Source organism: Musca domestica, unplaced genomic scaffold (genome assembly GCF_030504385.1).
Source record: "Musca domestica strain aabys unplaced genomic scaffold, Musca_domestica.polishedcontigs.V.1.1 12, whole genome shotgun sequence".
Lineage (NCBI taxonomy): Eukaryota > Metazoa > Arthropoda > Insecta > Diptera > Muscidae > Musca > Musca domestica.
This window is the reverse complement of record NW_026712155.1, coordinates 17,561,687-17,580,936: the sequence shown is the minus strand read 5'-3', so window position 1 is coordinate 17,580,936 and position 19,250 is coordinate 17,561,687. Positions and strand designations below refer to the sequence as shown.

Genomic DNA, 19,250 nt, shown 5'->3' with positions numbered 1-19,250 from the left:
TCTCTTACCTTCACCTCTTCTAACAACCACTTTTTCCTCTTTTCCTAACATTCTTCTAGGATGAACACAATGGACCTATAGGTCTCCGAGTGGAGCGGTTGTTATATGGTAACCGCGCGTCCTTTAACCTAACCTAACCTCACTTTGTAAACATTTTAGAGTGGCGCGTGCTGAGTGCGATGGTGCTGAGTCCTGTTGGAATGTCCAAGATCTGCGGCCAAAATGTTTGCATTGTCCAAGGCTTTAATGAATGAATCCAGAATGTTTTCGCGATAATATTCGGCATTTATTGCCACGGTCGATTAATACGAGCGGAGAGCGATCATCAGCTGTTATGGCGGCCCACACCACCAGCATGGCCGGCGCTTGAGTTCTAGTGTCCAACCGAAGGTGGCTCTTTGGCACGAAAACACGATCATTTTGTTTGTTTACAAACTGCTGGACAACGAATGTTTTCTCATCGGAGAAAACATTTTCGGCCCAGCGAAGCAACTCTTTAGCTCTTTTGAGTCCATTTTCTTTCTGTTGCGGTATAAGTTCTTGCACTTTTTGAAATTTCAATGGCTTTATCCCGAGCCCGTTTTTCAATATTTGTCGAATGGAATATTGCGATATGTTCACGAGCCATTTTGCGGCCACTGCGACGCGGGTTTCGATCAAGTCTCTTCTTTACTTTTCGAACCATTGCTGCAGATGTTGCTGTTTTCTTCCGTCGACTTCCATGACGTCGGTCTACGCTACCAGTATCACGGTACGAGAAACAAAAGATATATTCTCATTTTAATGCTGGAGTGATCTAACGATAACCACTTGTGGTTTTCCAGCCAAATATAAAGAAATCACACTATCATGCTGAATTCCATAACTTTATTTCTGAAAAATTCTCAGCAAAATGCTTTTGTACGCTTATAAACAATATAATGAGCTGTCACTGGAATAATTTTAACAGCTGTCGGACGAGTGGCTTAGAAATGGCAGCAGTCTGAAATTTGTTGTAGTTTTTTCATCTCACCCTGTATATCCGATATATTTAAAATCGGCATCTACGTAATGGTCAGAAGTGAAATCACAAAGATTTCGCAGGGATTAAAAATATTCGAGGTTTAATGGAAAATTTGACTTTTATTTAACACAAATGTTGTGGTCTATTTCACCCATCCAAATTGGAGGGCTTCTGCCCAGTCCTAAGTTTCAGCATGCTAACTTCCGCGTCGATTGGTTTATAATTACGATCTGTAGAGCAACTGCAAAATCGTTTTTTTTTCAGTTTTTGGTCCATTTCGACCCCTAAATATTATGCGATCATCTCCAAAAGAAATATTGTTCTATTCTGACCTTAACCCACCTCCATACTAAATTTCGAGAAGATCGGGCCATAATTGCGACCTGTAGAGTGATTACAAATTAACATGTACAGACGGACGGACGGACAGACAGATCGACTCAGTTCGGCGAGATAGAAAGGTCCATATATACTTTCCTATGTGGGAAACCAATATTTCGAGGTGTTACGTAATTTTGGCCCAATCAAACTTATAATACCCCCAACACATAGTGTTGTAGAGTATAATGATATAAATATTGGGACGTGCCAGGCATGGACTATATTGGTTATTTTATATTTGATGTGTGTCATTTTTTAGAAAATGTTAACATGTGCGTGAGGTCGAAATACAGATACAAATATTGGTATGAGCAAAATTACAAGAAAATCGAACTTATATCCAATTTTATACGTTAATTTCGCGTCTTATGAGCATTCATTGATATTTAAAGTTTTAACACTTTGTGGGGGGTAGTACTGAAAGGAGTGGACCGATATATCCCATATTCACGGTTGATCTTGTGTTAGTAGATATAATGGAATGTGTGAAATATGTAGAGAACCGGATGCTTATTTTAGATTTTATGCTCGTTTTTGTTATTCAAAATTTGGACCCTTTGTGGGGGCGGTAACAGAAGGAATGGTCCCATCTCAACTATTTATTGCAAATTTTTTGTTTGATAGAAATATCGAGATGTACCAAGTCCAAATGCAATCGGATACTAATTCTCGTTTTATGAGCTTCTGGATATTCAAAATGTTAACCTTTTGTGGGGGAGGTACCAGATGATCCCCATCTTCAAAGCATATCTGTGAAAAATTTTACTCTTTGTGGGGTAGGTACCAGAAGAAATGGAAATATTGAGATGTGCCAAGTCTGAATGGATTCAGAAGTCATTTTAGCGTTTTGCGAATCTTATGGCTATTCAAAATTTTGACCCTTTATGGGGGAGGTACCAGAAGGAGTGGACCGGTATATTCCATCTTCACACTACACCCTGGGTTAATAAAAATATTGCGATGTGTGTCATTTGAAGACAATCTGAATCTTACATCACATTTTATAGGAGTTATAATTTTTCAAAAGTTGACCCTTTGTTGGGGAGGTACTTGATGGAGTGGACCGATATTTTCCATTTTCGCACCTAACGTAGCACTGATAAAAATGCTGGTATTTGCAAAGCTGAAGCAAAATCGGATTATCCTTTCTCTGTCTGTGCAGTAAAAAATATATTTTTTTTAGAAAATTCCGACGTTAGGTGGGATGTACCAGAAAGATTGGGCCGATATTGCCCATCTTCGAACTTGATAAAAGATTGGCAATAATATTACGATATACCGAGTGTGGAGCAAATTAGATACTCCATACGTACGCATCAGCGAGCCAGACAGTCAGACGGACGAACGGTTGGACATCCCTAGATCGACTCCAAATGTCCTGAAACGGATTTGGTGTAGCCATATTGCTGAGGGCATAAAAATGGTTATGTTTTAGAATTTTATGACAATAAAAAAATTAAAAGCAAAGAATATCTAAATTTTGAGCGATCCTTTCTAAGGACCTATACAGAAACTATTTTCATCAAATACTTTTCCATTTTTCTAACATTTTGCTAAGAAAAATTTACCCATTCCTCGCCAAATTCCCTTCACAATTCAATTTGTCTAGTAAAATTTGTTAACATTTAACAAAAATGTTTCTCCATCGCCGAAAGTGTTTCATCTCTCACACATTGAACATATAATCGTGTAGGAAATGCAAACTTTCCAACCATCTATTATATGTGTGGTTTACACCATCACCCTTTCCTCCCCACCAAGAACCATGAATATGAATATAGCCTCTGGCAGTTCCAGTGTAAATATTTTTTGTTCTCTATTATGCTATGCAACAGCAAAATTATATTTCAGAGTGCAATGTATCTACCCTAGGCTATATTCTGACTACAGATCCATCCATGCAACAACCCTTCGTTTTTATCCCTCCCTCCCTCCACTGATGGTGAGTGTATTCATGTTTTGTGTGGTTATGCTTTTGAAAAAGTTTAAATACAATTTTTTTGCACCAACATAGTTTAAAGTCAAAAACTTGCACACACACACATACACCTCCTCTCCCTCCTTTTCACATATCATCATATGCCATGATATTTAATGTTGCCATTTTCTTGCTTTTAATTATAGTACGTTATTAGAGTAATGAATGCAATGCCTAAAGAAAATATTTAAATGAAGTTTATTTTTAATAAAATATTTTTTAGCCTAACCACATAGCCTCAGCAGAGGATGGAGGGGAGAGAGAAATTCTAAACATCATACCACAAAAAGGCATTGAAAATGGGGGTCTAAAGATATCTGGGCGTCAGAATACCAAGGAATTTAAAAAGAGACATAGTTTTGAAAAATATGAAAAAGGGGTCCCCTAGCAGAAAATTCGAAAGGTTTTTGTAAGAATTAATGTAAGAAAAACATCAAGCCGAAATATGCTAACAAGGTCAACAAATTAGGGAATAAATAAACGCCTACGATACAAATAATGCTTGACAGTATAGATGATTTCCGAACAAGGCAAAGCTACAGCGTGAGATGAAAAAACTGCAACCAACTTCAGATTGCTGTCATTTCTAAGCCACTGGTCCGACAGCAGTTAAAATTATTTCAGTGACAGTTCATTATATTGTTTACAAGCGTACAAAAGCATTTTGGTGAGAATTTTCCAGAAATAAAGTTATTTGCGATGGAATTCAAGCATGATAGTGTGATTTCTTTGTATTTGGCTGGAAAGCCACAAGTGACTATCGCTAGAGCACTTCAGTATTTAAATGTGAATAAATCTTTTCTGTCTCTTGCCATCGCTCGTTACCGTGATACTGGTAAAGTAGCCTGACGCCAAGGAAGTGGATGAAAGAAAACAGCAACATCAGCAGAAATGAAAAGTAAAGAAGCGACTTGATCGAAACCCGTGTCGCAATGGGCGAAAAATGGCTCGTGAGCTGAACATATCGCAATATTACATTTGGCAAATATTGAAAAATAGGCTTGGGGTAAATCCATTAAAATTCCAAAAAGTGCAAGAACTTACACCGCAACAGAAAGAAAATAGACTCAAAAGGATAAAGAGTTGCTTCGCTTGGCCAAAAGTGGTGAACTGCCGAATTTGGCATTCGTTGTCCAGCAGTTTATAAACAAACATAATGATTGTGTTTACTTGCCAAAGAGGCCAGCGCGGCCATGGTGATGGTGTTGGCCGCCACAACAGCCGATTGTAGCTCTCCGCTCGTATTAATCGACCATGGCATTAGAATAAATACCGAATATTATAGCGAAAATATTCTGGAGGGTGTATTAAAGCCTTGGGCACGCAAACATTTTGGCCGCAGACCCTGGACATTCTAACAGGACTCCACACCATCGCACTCAGCACGAGCCACCCAAGAATTGTTACAAAATGAGGTTCCTCGCTTCATTTCCAGCGCACAATGGCCACCAAAATCTCCGGATACCAACCAATTGGACTATTGTGTCTGAAGTATTTTGGAATGCAAGGTTGACACTAAAAAATACCAATGTGTCCATCATCTCAAGCAAGCGCTTCGCGAGGAATGGACCAAAATACCGCAGAGCAACATTCGGACAGCGTGCGACGTTTTCAATGGCCGTTTGAATGCTATAGTTCGTGCCGAAGGTGACCAATTCGAACAAATCTAAAGTTATTCTATAATTTGATGCTATTCCGACATTTTTTGCTTTCATTCAATAAAATTAAAAAAATGTAAAAATTATGGCGTTTGACTTTGGTGCCGTTTTTATCTCACCCCATATATCTTGATTCGTATATATTCGCAAGACTAATTAAGTAAAAAAAGGAATGCGAGGAGAGCAAGAGGTTTATTACCGTCATTAAGATTCTTCCATACGGGACTAGAAGGTCTTCTATTGTCCATAGGAGACCTAAAAGTCTTCAGTTCTCCATAAGAGAACTGAAGGTCTTCAATTTTCAATAGGAGACCTTAAGGTCTCCTAATTTCGAAAGGAGTCCTGAAGGTCTTCCATAGCCTATAGGAGACCTGAAGGTCTTCTATTGTCCTTTTTTACGTTAGGAGACCTGAAGGTCTTCTATTTTCGATAGGAGACCTTAAGGTCTCCCAATTTTGAAAGGAGTCCTGAAGGTCTTCTATTGTCTATAGGAGACCTGAAGGTCTTCTATTGTCTATTGGAGACCTGAAGGACTTCTATTGTCCATAGGAGACCCTAAGGTTATCTATTGTCCATAGGAGACCTGAAGGTCTTCTATTGGCCATAGGAGACTTGAAGGTCTTTTTTTTCGATAGGAGACCTGAAGGTCTTCTATTTTCGATAGGAGACCTCAAGGTCTCCTAATTTCGAAAGGAGTCCTGAAGGTCTTCTAAGGTCTATATGAGACTTGAAGGTCTTCTATTGTTCATAGGAGACCTGAAGGTCTTCTATTATCCATAGGAGACCTGAAGGTCTTCTATTGTCCATAGGAGACCTGAAGGTCTTCTATTGTACATGGGAGACCTGAAGGACTTCTATTGTCCATAGTATACCTGAAGCTCTATTATTATCAATAGGAGACCTGAAGGTCTTCTATTTTAAATAAGAGACCTGCAGGTCTTTTATTGTCTATATGAGACCTGAAAGTCTACTATTGTTAATAGGAGATCTAAGGGTCTTCTATTGTCGATAGGAGACCTGAAGGTCTTCTATTGTCTATAGGAGACCTGAAGGTCTTCTATTGTCTATAGGAGACCTGAAGGTCTTCTATTGTCTATAGGAGACCTGAAAGTCTTCTATTGTCTATAGGAGACCTGAAGGTCTTCTATTGTCTATAGGAGACCTGAAGGTCTTCTATTGTCTATAGGAGACCTGAAGGTCTTCTATTGTCTATAGGAGACCTGAAGGTCTTCTATTGTCTATAGGAAACCTGAAGGTCTTCCATTTGCAATAGAAGACCTGAAGGTCTTCTATTGTCTATAGGAGACCTGAAGGTCTTTTATTGTCTATAGGAAACCTGATGGTCCTCGATTTTCTATAGTAGACCTGACGGTCTTCTATTGTCTATAAGAGACCTGAAATTCTTCTATTGTCTATAGAAGACCTGAAGATCTTCTATTGTCTATAGGAGACCTGAAGGTCTTTATTCTTCAATAGAAGACCAGTAGGAGGTCCTCTGTTTCCCAAAGGAGACCAATAAAAAGTCTCTTTGTCTCTACGATACCTATAAAAGTCTTCTATTGTCTATAGGAGACCTGAAGGTCTTCTATTTTCTATAGGAGTGCTGGAGACATTTTTTTGTGGACATAAGACCTGAATGTCACGTTTTGGTATAGCACCCATATAACGGTACCTCCCGATATTCGGTATTTTGATGCTTTCTGCAACATTCCTTCGCGCATTGTCTAAAAATTGGTATTTTTGGATCCTAATGGGCTATAGCTCCCTTGGCGAAAAATTGTATGTGTAGGTCCACGTTTTTGTATAAACCCATATAGCGGTACCTCCCGATAATCCGTATTTTGAAGATTTTCGCCACATTTTCCCAAGAAATGTTTCCTTTACCCTGGAGTGGAGGGTATTAAAAGTTCGACCTGGCCGAACTTAATATTTTTTTACTTGTTTGTTATCTGAAGCGGTCCCTTTTCAATGAAGCCCATGTGCAATATAGCCAATGCTAATCTGCATCCAACCCAATAGTTCGATACTTAATAGACACACACACTTAATTAAATACTAATTTATCTCTGTTTTCAAAATATATTTTTTGATTCGAAAATCTCCAATAGAAAATCTGTAATACTTACACACACCCCCACCCGTCCGCATTATTACAAAAACAAATAAAAATGCCATCGGAATGTGTTTTTCTTGTTATTTTTAATTATAACTATTTTGGTTGTATTTTTATTTTAATTTTTATTATTATTATTTTTATTTTTTTAGTCAAATTATCAGTATTATTCCATTTTTAAATATATATTTATATATGTATATGTGAATGTATGTATGCATATGTATAATATATCTATTATATTTACGTAAATACACATTACATATATAGTCATTTCTTGGTTTTGTTTTTGTTGGGATTTTTTGTTATTCTCTTTTGTTGTTCTTGGTTTTCATTTTATTTATTTTTCAAATTTATATTAAATTTTTAGTTGCATTTATTTTTGTTAATTTTTCCATTTCGAATTTTTGCTCAGTTGTTGTTGTTGTTGTTTTTGTTTGGTTTATTTCTAAATCTTGTTTCTTTTGTTTTCTATATTTATATGTACAGTAAGTAGAAATTCAATTACTAATTTCAATTTAGTTGTGATGTTTGTTATTTTTATTGTTCGGAATGTGTGTGTGGATGTGTGTATGTAGGGTTTTTTGTATGTATGTAGTTATGTCGTTTTGTTATCTGAAAAATGTGTTAGTTTGTATTTAAATTTAAATTTACTCCTAGATTATAATAAATATTATTATAGTTTTTATCACACTCACTTACAGACTCATTTTGAATGTGTCTGTGCACAGAGAGTGTGTGTATGTGTGTGTGTTTTTTTCTGGGTTTTCTTTTCAGGGAATTTTTGTTTTTTTTTTTTTTTTTTTTGTTAAAAGATTTACTTATACTGTTCTTAAGGTTATTAAGAAGAATTTTGCTTGTTTTTTTCTTTCTTAAAAATACATTGAAAATGAAAATCTTTGATGGGCTTTTGTAGTTGTGTGTGAAAGTGTTTTCTTCTTTTTTCTTCCATTTCAGTTTTGTTTTTAAAAACAAAAAAATTATGAAAAATTCCTGAAATTCACATGGATTTTTGTATTTCAAACAAAATATTCTTAAGGCATTAAAAAATCCTAAAAATTTGACCAACTCTCGACAACAGTTCATTTGCAATGAATTTTTGTTAAATAAACTAGGTTAACTAAATGCAATCGTTTCAAACACATTGAGCTTTGGAAAATAATGGAAATTTTCATTTTATTGTTAAATAAATTGTATAATTTTTAAACCATTGAACATGTTAACATTTTAGTAAACTTCATAACACATTGCACTGTTTCATAGGGGTCTTTTGGAACATTGACTTCTGGGGATTGTAAAAACGGGAGATATGTTAAACAAAACATTTACAAATTTTTAAAATGAACAAGTTAAAAAGCAGTTATTTCGACCGGGCCGACCTTTGAATGCCCTCCACTATTTGGAAAAAAATTGGAAATAAAATCCTTACAAAAATCTGTTAAAATTTTAAAAATACCGAATATAGCCGTTATATTGGTGTCTGTACGATATGGACCCACGCAGGCATTGTTTGTCATAAGTCATTACCAAATTCTAATTCGGAATTTGAAATAAACGGTGAATAATTTAGCTAAAATCATCAAAATATCGTATATAGGAAGGTACCGTTATATCGAAGCTGTGCGAAGACCTGGACCAGCATAGAAAATTTTCTGTCATAGGCTGTAGCATCCATGACGAACTTCAAATACGACATTTCAAACAATTTCGGTGAGTATTGTACCTAAACTTGTCAAAATACCGAATTTAGGGAGGTACTGGTATATGGGGCCTATACGAAGACCTGGACCTGCATAGACAATTTTCTGTCACAGACTGTAGTTTCCATTACGAACTCTAAGTGCGTAATTTGAAAAAATGCCGGTGAATAATGACGCTAAAATCACCAAAACATCGAATATAGGGACCTACATGACCGATTTTCTGTCTTAGGCTGTAGTATCCATTACGAGCTTCAAATACCAGATTTGAAACAATTCCGGTGAATAATGTCGCTAAAATCATCTAAATACCGAATATCGGTGGTACAGTTATATGGGGCTATACGAAGACGTGAATCTGCGCAGATAATCTCCTGTCATATGCTGTAGTATCCATTTCGAACTTCATATACCGAATTTGAAACAATTCCGCTGAATAATGTCGCTAAAATCATCAAAATACCGAATATCGGGAGGTACCGTTACATGGTGGCTATATGAAAACGTGGACCTACATAGCCCATTTACGAACTTAACCTGTCTACTGGAAAAATAAACATCTGTGCAAAATGTTAGCCTTCGGACTCTTCTATCCCTTCTGCAATGGAAATAACTATTTCCAAAACTATGTTTAAGACCAGCAAGGAAAGATCAAAAAGGGCGGGGCCGACTATATTATACCCTACACCACTATGCGTATTTAGTAGAGCTAACGTAACAAAAAAGTTCATATTGGGAATTTATATGAAGTAGATCATAACAACTATGAACCTTAAGAAAGTCACAATTAAGGAACTGTATCCAACTCCTAATCGATTTTTAACAAATTTGACGGAGCCTTTGTACCTCATTGCTGTATAGTCATGATATGACTTCGATAAGGTTTATTAAAAAATATTTATTGGAACAATAGGTATACCGGACCGAGTTTCACCAAATGGTAAAGTTCAGTTGAATATGACAAAATCTATATAGTTTGGGCTGATATTACATATATGGCGAACAATAACCGTAAAATCGGATGAAGCTGTATATCGAAACTTTACGAACAGGGTTCGTCCTTGGGCCAAACAAATATTGTTTGGAAAATTTCATCTCAATCGGATGACAAATGCAACCTGAATTTTTTTCACAAAAATACATGGACAGACAGACGGACGGAGAGACATACATAAATCGACTCAGAAAGTGATTCTATGAAGATCCCCAAAAGTAACTTCCATCTCCATGTCACAAAGGAAAAAAAAATCACAAAGACATAATACTTTAACCCCTTTGACTATTTCCACAAGTTATGAGAAAATAAATATAAATTGTGACCCTTTGTGGGGGAGGTACTTGATGGAGTCGACCGGTACTGTCCATTTTAGCACCTGACCTAGCACTGACGCAAGTATTAGGATTTTCAAAGTTTGAGCAGAATCGGGTAATCGTTTCTCTTTTGTGCCAATAAAAATATATTTTATATATATTTTTTTAAAATTTGGACCTTTTTTGGGGGAGGTACCAGAAGGAGTGGACGATACATTCCATTTTCACACCAGACCTTGTGCTACTAAAATTATTGGGATGTGTGAAATTTACTCGGACTCTTACATCACATTTTATAAGAGTTGTAATTATTGAAAATTTTGACCCTTTGTAGGGGGGAGGTCCCTGATGGAGTGGACCGATATTGTCCATTTTCGCACTTGACCTAGCACTGATGAAATATTAGGATTCGCAAAATTCGAGCAAAATCGGATTATCCTTTCTCTTTCTGTGCAATAAATTATTTTCTTTAAAAATTTTGACATTTTGTGTGGGGTAGACCGATATTGCCCATCTCCGAACTCGATCTAAGTTTGACAAAAATATTACGATGTACCAAGTTTGGATTGGACTGATGAAATATTAGGATTCGCAAAGTTCGAGCAAAATGGGATTATCCTTTCTCTTTCTGTGCAATAAATTATTTTCTTTAAAAATTTTGACATTTTGTGTGGGGTGGACGATGTACCAAGTTTGGATCAAATCGGATACTTCCTTCGAGAGTTGTGATGCGCACCAGCCAGCCGTCTGTCTGGCTGGCCGACGGTATAATCAAATGATATATACACTCTTTAGCCATATGGCTGAGGGTATAAAAATAGAAATCTTAATTACAATTTCAATATTTTTTGAGTTTTAAATATGTTATATAGATTTCAAATGAATTATTTGAAATATCTGAATTTGAAATTTATTTTCCGAAACACAACTGTTTTTTTTATTACGCATGAAAATTGTGTAGAATGCATTCAAAATATTTTTAGAATAATTTTTTAATTTCTGTAATTTTTTTTTGATCAACTGGTTGCCGAAAATTAGTTCTTATCAGTAATACATTAAATGGTTGTTAAAGATATTATATGTACAAATAATCGATATCCGCATAAAAACAACCAACTGATAAAACAATAGTTTATCTGAAATTTAAGTCGAATTTCTGAATTTAGAATTAATTTTCTTAATTCCAAATGTAACATGACCAATTCAATAAAATATAAGAAATTAAAATTTCTGAAATACAACTGGTTTTTCTGAATTACAGTTAAAAATGGTGTAAAATTCTTTTTGATAGCATTTTTAATTATTTTTTAAATATCTCTGAATTTTTTGAAAATCAGTTGACTACCAAAAATTAGTTCTATATTATTATGAAATGGTTTTCAATATTATTTAAAAAAAAAGGACGTTATGTACAAAATATCGATACCCATATAAAATTATCGCATTTTGAAATAAATAACCACTAAAGGAAAACAATTATGAAACAAATTGCTAACGATAATTAAAGAAAACAAATAATTAACAAAGAAAATAAAAAATATGGTTTGCTTAAAAATGTTTTTCTTTTTTATTTTAATTAATTAATTTATTTTATTTATGTATATCATATATATATTTATATCAATAGTTTCATGTCATTTATTGTTGTTGGATTTTTCATTTTTTTCTCATTTTCATCATTTGTTTTTTATTTTTTTCAATATTATTTAAAACATTATTATTTATGTAGTTAACTTAAAAATTATTTAGATTATATTTATTTTGGTTTTCGAGTTTTTTTTTCTCATTTGGTTTTTATTAAATTAATGTTTATCAGTATTATCGTTATTATTATTATTATACTTTCGTACTAATTAAAGTGTTTGATTTATTTTAATCATCGGTTGTGTTGGCAGATATTTATTTTGTTTATTTACTTAATTTTTCAGTTTTGTTTTTCTTTTTTTAATTTATTTCAATAAATTTTGTTCTGTTGTTGTTTTTGTTTGGATTGGTTTTGTTTCTGATTTTGCAGCAATTATTTAATAAATTTATTTTTTTTATGTTTTCTGATGTTTCATTTGTGTAGTTTATGGATTTTGTGGTGTTGTTGTTGTTGCTGTTGCTGATGTGAGTATCCTTATCTAAGCATGTCATGTCCGATGACCACCAATCATAATAACACTGAATATCAATACCAGACTACATGCTGAGTAGGTTTTTGTGGTAACTGGAGCTGATGAAGTGACCGCCGATGCCGAGGATTCACCTGGAAAATAACGGAGAGGATAGAGAAGCGAAAAAATATATTTATCAATATGGGAATGCATGTGAAAAGTTTTTATATATATATAATATATTATTAAATAAATAACATAAAACTGGCCCATGGTTAAGTGTTAAGCCATGCATGGCCTAGTAATTCCATAAGAAGTATTTCATTGAATACGAGTTTTTCGATGCTCTAGATAATCCGATGAGTGGTATGTTCGATTTTTCTTTTTAATTAGGTATTGCCTTTGATATATATTGATAATGAGATTATGATGCAACGTTAAATAAATTTATAATAGCCATAAAATCATTAAATTTCTAATCCAATTATTTTTATAACATCAGCCATAGTGCCAGGGTGAGATGAAAAAACTGCAACCAACTTCCAAGTCACTTGTTACCAAGATACTGGCAGCGTAGCCCGACGTCAAGAAAGTGGACGGAAGACAACAGCAACATCAGCAGAAATGATTCGAAAAGTAAAGAAGCGACTTAATCGAACCCCGCGCCGCATATCGTAATATTACATTCGGCAAATATTGAAAAATGAGCTCGGGGTAAAGCCATTGAAATTCCAAAAAGTGCAAGAACTTACACCGCAACAGAAAGAAAATATACTCAAAAGAGCTAAAGAGTTGCTTCGCTTGGCCGAAAGTGGTGAACCGCCGAATTTGGTTTTCTCCGATGAGAAAAAATTCGTTGTCCGGCAATTTTTAAACAAACCAAATTATGCTGAAATGTGCATCTTCGGTTGGCCACCAAAACTCAAGCGCCGGCCATGGTGATGGTGTGGGCCGCCATAACAGCCGATGGTCGCTCTCCGCTCGTCTTAATCGGAATCAGAATCAAATAAATGGAATCAGAATAAATGTCGAATATTATAGCGAAAAAGTTCTGGAGGGTGTATTAAAGCCTTGGGCATGCAAATATTATGGCCGCAGACCTTGGACATTCCAACAGGACTCAGTACCATCGCACTCAGCACGCGCCACCTAAGAATTTTTACAAATTGAGGTTCCTCGCTTCCTTTCCAACGCACAATAGCCACCAAAATCTACGGATACCAATCCGTTGGTATATTATGTCTGGAGTATTTTGGAAAGCAAGGTTGGTATTAAAAAATACCAAAGTGTCGATCACCTAAAGCAAGCGCTTCGCCGGGGATGCGCAAAAACCGCAGGCAATTATTGGTGTTCGACTTTGTTGCAGTTTTTTTATTTCACCCTGTATATCATTTGATTAGAGGCCAAAACGTGCCTTATCGAAATAAGGATTTTATACCCTAGGTTTCTTTGGACCAAATCCGTCTCAGGACATTTGAAATCGATCTATTGATGTCCCTCACATTTTATAACTTATAAAATACATCACAATATTTCTTTTGACCCAAGGTCTGGTGTGAAGACAGAATATATCGGACCATTCCTTCTAGTACTTCCCCCACAAATGGTCAAAATTTTGAATAACCAAAACGAACATAAAATACAAAATAATCATCCGGTTCTTTTCAAATTACCCACATCACAATATTTTTATTCACCAAAGGTCTGGTGAGAAGATGGAATATATCGGTGCACTTCTTCTGGTACCTCTCCCACAAAAGGTCAACATTTTGAGTAACGATGAAGCTCATAAAACACGAAATTAACATCCAATTTCATTCAGACTTGGCACATCTCAATTTTATATCCTCTAGTATGGAGGGTATATTATGTTTGTCATTCCGTTTGTAACACCTCGAAATACTCATGTCAGACCCAAATTCTTGATCAGCATTAAATCCTAAGTCGATTTAGCGATGTCCGTCCGTTAGTGGAAATCACTTCAGCTTCCGAACGAAATGAAGTAAGTTGATAAAATGTTACTCAAATGTATATTATGTCTGCAGGACTTTAGGTATTGCAAATGGACCATGTAGGTTTCCGTTTTGGTATAGCCCCCATATAAGCGTACCTCCTTATTTTTGGTATTTTAGTAATTTAAGCGACATTATTCACCGCAAATGTTTCAAATTTGGTATTTGAAGTTTTTAATGTATACTACAGCCTATGGCAAAAAAATATACGTGCAGGTCTACAATTCGTAGCCCCCATATAACGGTACCTCCCGAAATTTGCCATTGTTTCAAATTTGGTATTTGAAGTTCGAAATGGATACTACAGCCTATGACACAAAATTGTCCGTGCAGGTCCACACCTTCGTATAGCCCCTTTATAAGGCACCTCCCGATATTCGGAATATTAATGATTTTAGTTACATTATTCACCGGAACTATTTTAAATTTAGTATTTGAAGTTCGTAATGAATACTACAGCCTATGACAGAAAATTGTCTGAGCAGGTCCACGTCTTTGTATAGCCCCCATATAACGGTACCCCCCGATATTCGGTATTTTGATGTTTTTAGCGACATTATTTACAGGAATTGTTTCAAATTTCGCATTTGAAGTTCGTTATGGTTACTACAGGCTTTGCCAGAAAATTGTCTGTGCAGGCTTATCACAAAAGTTGCATATGCAGGTCCAAGTCGTCATATAGACCCTAATATACGGCTACATTCGGCATTTTTATACCCTACAACACTTTGTGTTGGGGTATTATAAGTTTGATTGGGCCAAAAATTATGGAACACCACGAAATATTGATTTCCCACATAGGAAAGTATATATGGATCTTCCTATCTCGCCGAGCTGAGTCGATCTAGCTATGTATGTCCGTCCGTCCGTCTGTCCGTCCATGTTAATTTGTAATCACTCTACAGGTCGCAATTATGGCCCGATCTTCACGAAATTTAAAATGTAGGTGGGGTTAAGGTCAGAATAGAACCTTATTTCTTTTGGAAATGATCGCACAATATTAAGGGGTTATTATTTATATACAGATTGCAATTATCATACGATCCTCACGATATTTTTGACAAGGGTAGGGTTAGGCTCAGAAGGGCTATGCCTATTGTTTTCGAAGATGTCCACAATAAATTTAGGAGTTGGAATGGACCAGCAACTCAAAATGTTCCTCATTTTGCAGCCGTTATAAAGGTCACACATAGAAACCAAAGGACACTAAATCTTGCATGAAGTTAGAATTTAAGACAGCGGTTAGAATGGACCACTACTTTTGTGTGAAAAAATACTAACATTACTTACAGGAGATATCCAAAATACACAAAAGGCGAACTTTTGGCTGATTTCGTTGACGAATATAGCCAAATTGCTTTTGGAGATGATCGCAAAATATTAATGAAGCAAAAACAGAAAAAAAATCATCATCACACAATTGAAGCCAATCGACACGCATGAGAAGATAGAAAAGCAGAAAAAAAACAGAAGCACAGTGAAGAATTCCAGCATTTTGGATGACCATTGGATTATATTTAGCCGTAAAATGGACCACAAAAACTAACAGCACGACGGAGTGCGTAAATGTTGGTCAAATATCCCTGGTCAAAATGCTAAGGGTAATATCTGGGCAGTGCTCCGTGACATAATTTCAAAAGCGAAATCTTCCAAAATGGATTTGGGGATGAGGGGGCTTCTAACATATTGTAGTGTTGTAGGGTGTCACATAATCGGCCCCGCACGACTATATCCTTTGCTTACTTGTTAAAATTTTAACAAAATGTTTAATGGATTTTATTTTTTTGAAAATTGCATATTTTTGTGCCATATGGTGGAGGGTATTCAAAGTTCGGCCCGGCCGAACTTACGGCTTTTTTACTTGTTTTTTTTTTAGATCCCATGAATTATCATCCCAAATCTAATGCTCAAAGCTCCTTTGTAAACGACATGTATTTTTTTCCAGTTTTTTTTTTTTTTTCTTTTTTGAAAACTCTGTAATCTTTTTGACGATATTAGTTCGTTATCAAACATCTCCCTGTAATTAAATTAAAAACTATTTCTTTTTTTTCTATTCCTCTTAACATTCATTTCATTTGCTTTCATTACGAAAATATTTTCAAAACATTTTTAACATTAGTTGTTGTTGTTGTTGCTGCTGTTGTTGTTTTTAGTTAATTTTCTACTATCAAACAAACAACCTTTTGCTGATTAGCTTCAATTGTTTGTTTCTTTGGCCAGGTAATTTCTTTGAATGGCCAATGCAAAGAACGCAAAGAATGGACGAACCAACGAATAGATGGGTGGATGGATGGATGGATGAATTAATGACCGAACGGACGGACGGACGGACGGACGAACGAACGAACGAATGAATGCAAATCTATTGAGTGGAAAATAAATACCATTGGCTTAAAACTAATTAAAGTAGTATTCAGTTCATTTATTCGAACACAACTAGATTTGTGAATGTAATTTGAAATTTTGTTTCTTTGTAAAGGAAGAAAAAAAAAACGAGTTTGAAATAATGTTGCTATTTATAGGTAAATGTAGAGTTTGAAACGAGTTTGAAATAATGTTGCTATTTATAGGTAAATGTAGAGTAAAAAAAAACAATATGTAAAAATATCACATTAAAAATTTTTATTTTTTATTTTACTTTGAATATTTGTTAAAGTAAATAGCTCTAAAGTGCACTTTTAATTTGACTAAAATGGAAAATATTTTTTTATTTTCTCAATTTTTCTCTTTATTTTCCATTTGAATTGTCCACACTTTGTATTGAATTTACATTGAAAATATGAATTTACATTGGAATTTATTGATTGATTGAAAATTCATCATAAAATTATCCAATCAACACGACCATTACACATTCTTTTTATACCCTACAACACTATGTGTTGGGGGTATTATAAGTTTGATTGGGCCAAAAATTATGTAACACCTCGAAATATTGGTTTCCCACATAGGAAAGTATATATGGATCTTCCTAGCTCGCCGAGCTGAGTCGATCTAGCTATGTATGTCCGTCCGTCCGTCTGTCCGTCTGTCCGTCTGTCCGTCTGTCCATGTTAATTTGTAATCACTCTACAGGTCGCAATTATGGTCCGATCTTCACGAAATTTAAAATGAAGGTGGGGCTAGGGTCAGAATAGAACCCTATTTCTTTTGGTGATGATCGCATAATATTTAAGGGTTGAAATGGACCAAAAACTGAAAAAATTCCTGATTTTGCACTTGCTCTACAGGTCGCAATTATAGACCAATCGACGCGGAATTTCGCATGTAGCTAGAGTTTAGGGCTGGCAAGAAGCCTACCCATTTGGGTGGTCATCGGATAATATTTAGCGGGTAAAATAGACCATATCTTTTTTGTTGAAAAAATTCAAAAATTTTCATTAAACCGCGAATATTTTAAATCCCGGCAAAATCACAAAGTCATGACAAGGTTACCTCTGATCTTTAGATTGATGTTAACATCCAACAAATCGGATATATAGCAAAATATATGCGATATATATGTCTATCAAAGAAGATATGCTTGAAAAATCTCTTATATGTCGAGAACGGCTGATCTGATTTCGACAGTTCTCATTAATTCAGAATGGCCTCTTGGCAGGAAACATAAAACGTCTAAAAAAATCGCATAAAAATATCTCTCTAAAGATGAAAATATTGATTTTGTAAAATTTTCTCATATTTTTTCAATTTTGTCATATTTTTGGCATATTTTCATTTTGAATTAAACATTTGGTAATATTTCTACAGCTAACAAAACTAAGTAGTTGAGATATCAGGATATCATATACAGATCGCATTTATGGCCCGATCCTTACGAAATTTTGCATGGGGATAAGATGAGGGTCAGAATAGAAGCCTACTCATTTTTGGAGATGATCGCCATATATTTAGGGGTTTAAATGGACCAAAAAACTGCAAAATTGTCAGCAGGTCGTAATTATCGCCCGATCCTCACGCTCATTTGAATGGGGGTTACCGGACATTGCAAAAGCCAAGCAGTTTTGGATGGCCATCCAAAAATATTCAATGTCTGAAATAGTTTGCCAACTTTTGTAGACAAAATACGAAAATGTCTATTCCAGTGACTTTTTGGAGAATTCACAAATACAGGAAAGACGCACTTCCGACCATTTGGTTAACGTTGATTTCGTTGAAGAATATAGTCAAATGTCTGTATCACATATAGATGCATTTTAGTCAAAATCCAATAATAAATGTTAATCTTTTGCCACTTCTGAGAGACTATGGGTCTTTGGGAAATATTGGTTCCAGATCTAGGAAGACCATTTACGTGCAAAATCTACCAATAAATTGGAAATGAGCAAATTAGTTTAAGTTGCTATTATTTGAAAATTAGAGAACGAAACCTGATGGTTTTCTTTTATTAATTGTCACAATATCTTGTGGAATTTTTTCGAGTATCTCGCCTATATAAACTGTATCGTTAATTATAGTGTTGTAGGGTATTCAACGGTCGGCTTTGCTCGACTGTAGCCTTTGCTTACTTGTTTATATATAGAAACAACGATTAAAAAAACAATTTTTATTTTAGGAAAAATATGTGCTTTTGACTGTGGAAAAAAATTAATAATAGAATATTTTGAAGTTGCATTTGATTTGTAAATTATTTGATTTGTAATTATCGATATAAATTTTTATTCAATCTCAAGTCTGTGTCTATAATTTTGCATTATGATATTATTGGTTGATTTTATTTCCTCTTGAAGCGTCACATTCTATTGGAGAGGTGACGTCGTCGATCGCACGCTAAAGTGTTCCATCCACTATTTCCCAGTTTTGTAAAGGAAGCACTTCAAAGCTTTTATATCGAACTACTAAATGAGAATTGTGAATGTTTAGTTGTTAGCGAAATGAAAAATTACTAGCTATACTCTGAGAGAAGACCAAAAATATTCCGTAGAGTGGAGCAGTACTAACCCGAAATCCTTAGAAATCACATATTTATCTAAAAAAGTCAAAAATTGCATATGGAAC

The 19,250-nt window shown here is 35.0% G+C and overlaps 1 protein-coding gene across 1 annotated transcript in view; it reads right to left on the bottom strand.

Annotated features, from left to right (window-relative positions):
- Window positions 1-11,556: 11,556 nt before the first annotated feature.
- The window catches only part of LOC101894428 (hemicentin-2), a 211,386-nt gene continuing 203,692 nt past the window's right edge, over window positions 11,557-19,250 (bottom strand). The window contains exon 7 of the mRNA XM_059118334.1: window positions 11,557-12,392. Within this exon, the coding sequence (XP_058974317.1) occupies window positions 12,277-12,392 (116 nt within the window). The 3' untranslated portion in view covers window positions 11,557-12,276. The remainder of the gene's footprint in view (window positions 12,393-19,250) is intronic.